This window comes from Eurypyga helias, unplaced genomic scaffold (assembly GCF_000690775.1).
Source record: "Eurypyga helias isolate BGI_N326 unplaced genomic scaffold, ASM69077v1 scaffold14285, whole genome shotgun sequence".
Taxonomy (NCBI): domain Eukaryota; kingdom Metazoa; phylum Chordata; class Aves; order Eurypygiformes; family Eurypygidae; genus Eurypyga; species Eurypyga helias.
This window is the reverse complement of record NW_010250888.1, coordinates 25591-28669: the sequence shown is the minus strand read 5'-3', so window position 1 is coordinate 28669 and position 3079 is coordinate 25591. Positions and strand designations below refer to the sequence as shown.

The 3079-nt window shown below is 43.7% G+C and overlaps 1 protein-coding gene across 1 annotated transcript in view; it reads left to right on the top strand.

The window, feature by feature from the left end:
- Positions 1-2415: 2415 nt before the first annotated feature.
- Positions 2416-3079, top strand: part of TMEM260 (transmembrane protein 260) — a gene marked incomplete at both ends in the record, with an annotated part of 25631 nt that continues 24967 nt past the window's right edge. Inside the window, 1 exon segment of the mRNA XM_010151827.1 lies at positions 2416-2447. Coding sequence (XP_010150129.1) covers positions 2416-2447 — 32 coding nt within the window.

Below are 3079 nucleotides of genomic sequence, written 5' to 3'. Positions count from 1 at the left end.
GGCGGTGTTGGGCCTGTTGCCTGAGCACCTTCACTGGGGAATCAGGCTGGACAGTCAGAATCGTATTTACGCCAACATTATGCAGGAATCATAGAATGGTTTGGGTGGGAAGGGACCTTAAAGCCCATCAGTCCCACTTCCCCTAGACCAGGTTGCTCAGAGCCTCATCCAGCCTGGCCTTGGACACTTCCAGGGATGGGGCATCCACAGCTTCTCTGGGAAACCTGTTCCAGTGCTTCCCCACCTTCTGCGGGAAAAATTTCTTCCTGATCTCCAATCTCAATCTCCCTCTTTCAGTTTAAACCTGTTACCCCTTGTCCTGTCACTACAGGCCCTTGTAAAAAGTCCCCCCCAGCTTCCTTGTAGCCCCTTCAGGCACTGGAAGGCTGCAATAAGGTCTCCCCGGAGCTTCCCTTCTCCAGGCTGAACCCCCCAACTCTCCCAGCCTGTCCCCATGGCAGAGGGGCTCCAGCCCTCGGAGCATCTTTGTTTCCCAGTAAACTCTTCAATTTGAGCTGGAGTCTGAAGACACCACAGGTCGTTTTCTCTCACGAGGAATATATCGAAGTCAAGTTTGTCGATGCTGTCGTCTTTCTCTGTGTGTTATGCACTCCTTTTGGTTATCCCAGTGGAATTCAAGAGGGCTGCATTCTGGTTTTGCACATTTTCTAACTTTTTTCTCCTTAATTCTTACGAGGCAAGGTTGTACTTTCAGAGCTTGGCAATGGCATCCACCAGTGCTTTAGTACTTTTTTTTTTTTCTTGCAGCTTTCTGGTTAGTTTGTGTCAGTATTGCTCTGGAGTTATTTCTGACTGTGATAGGAACAAATACCGTAACAACATGCATGCTCTTAATCTTTAGCCATTTTAGGTGCATGTGTTGCTGTATCCCAGACAGACCTTGATGAAGGTGAAGCCACGGCTCAGGAGCAGCATCCCCGCAGTGCGATGGGCATCCACTGTTAGCCGCAGTCTGGGGGCCTCTAAAGCTCATGTTTCCTTTATTGGCATCACTTTTTGCTCCATGCAGGGCGTTTGGTTCCTTCCCATCCCAGGAATTATCAGAATTACTGGAAATTAAAAGGGTCAGCTTGGGGTGGAGACGTCCCATTGCATCTAGTTTTACCAGGCTCTCTTGCAATAAGTTGAAACTTTCCTGAAGCAGAATAGCAATGACAATAGCTGGCGTTTGCAAGCGTGGTAAAATCCACACTAGAGAGGCTTTTGCACAGAAAGGTGCAGGGCTGTCCCTGGGCATTGCGCGGGGCGATAGCTATAATTCTGTGGCAGTGGCAAACATCGACAGCGGGTTGACCTGCATCCTCCTTTTGCAATAGGGTGTTTACTGTAATGTCAAGATTTAAAGGTGCCATTTGCACAGCCTTCATCCTTTCTGTTGGTTGGTAAGGCAGTAATACTGTGCAAAAATTTAAAATACTGATAATTTAGCGTTTAAAGCCAACAGCACCCTTCGTTTTGCATCTTTGCCATGTGACGACGGGACAAAGCTACCGTGACCCTGGCGCTTGCAAAATTAACGGGACCAGTAAGACAAGGCTCTGCAAAATCGGATCATGAAATTTGAGGGGGAAAAAAGGAAAAGCAGACGTAAATTTAAATTTTGTCGCCCCTTGGTTGTGCCCTTCGTCCCTGAATGTGTTCGTGCCTATTGAATATATTTAATGAACGCTGATCAGGAGCGTTGCAAACTGCTTCAGCGTCAAGCACTCTAATAATGTCAAATATTATTAATGATCATGCTAACGTGGATCTTTTTATGGCAGTTATTTGTCCTGGTGTAAAATACAAATGAAATGCAAAGTCTGAATGGTGCTTCTAATGGGAGCGGCTGCTGGATGCAGCATCCGCTGACAGGTAACAGAGCTACTCGTGAAGCAGATGCTGCAAGAACTGCTTTAGCCCCGAGGGAGAGCAGCGTTCCCAAATACACGGGTGCAGATTTGCACGATCGATGACTGTATTTTCCCTCTTTAAAACTATAGAGCTGGGAGGGGGTTTAATCAGAAACAACCGGGTTGTCTAAGAGACAATGCAGCTTAAGCGCTGCAAACTGTAGTGCTTGAAAGTTACTGAGTCAATTGGGTTTAAATTAAAAATGCACAAGCACAAAACGTCTGCGTTTTGAATTTCTCGGGCCATTCTTTACCCGAGCCTACCTATGCTTTCACTTATCTGTTCATAAGTCTCGCGAAAACATACAAAAGATATTTTGTGCAGTGACATCAGAGGGAGAAAATATTCTTAGAAAATTTCATGCTGTTAAATCTCTACAGATTTACAGTTTTATCCAGTCAAATTAATGCAAAACCCCAATGCAAGCATTTGGATTTTGAAAACTTTGGAGGAGTGTCATTTCCTAATAGTAATTATTGGTTTTACATTATTTTTTCACAGGGGAGCTGATCACAGCCGCATATGAGCTTGGAGTAAGTATTAGTTTTATTGTTTAATCAATGCTCTCATTAACAGTTTTAGGAATTAAGGAAGTTTAATTAAGCATGGAGTAAAGTAGATTAATTTATTTTCAAACCACAGTTTTTACTAACTTATAAGTACAGCACGCGACAATTTACTTCAAGTTTTAAATCCAATTAAACTAAATTATAAAGCAAAGGCTTTACTGTATATACAGTAGCTGGCTTATTATCAACCCAAATTTTGTATAAGCTGGGGAGAATAAAATAAATCGGGTTAACAATTTTAATAAGTTTTATTATTTAATAAACTTTATTGTGGTGCATGATCCCTTTAGGCAAGACCTTAGGACTGTCAGCGCGGTGGTAATCCGATAGCAGTGTGGTCTTTCAACTTGCTAACCAATAAAATAGTTGAGAAGCTGCTTTTTTTTAAAAAAAACAGCCTTTTGAATGACCCTAATATACTGTGAACCCAAACAAGGAGCCCTTTAAGGCACGCTAATGAAACGTGGCACCTCCTTTTCTCGCCGCCTCATTATTATGGGCGAGGCGTGGAGCCAAATCCACTAAGGAAAAAAATATTTGCGGAGTTAAAATTGGTCCGAAAGGATGGGTCGGGGAGAGGCGCCGCTCGGAGACCC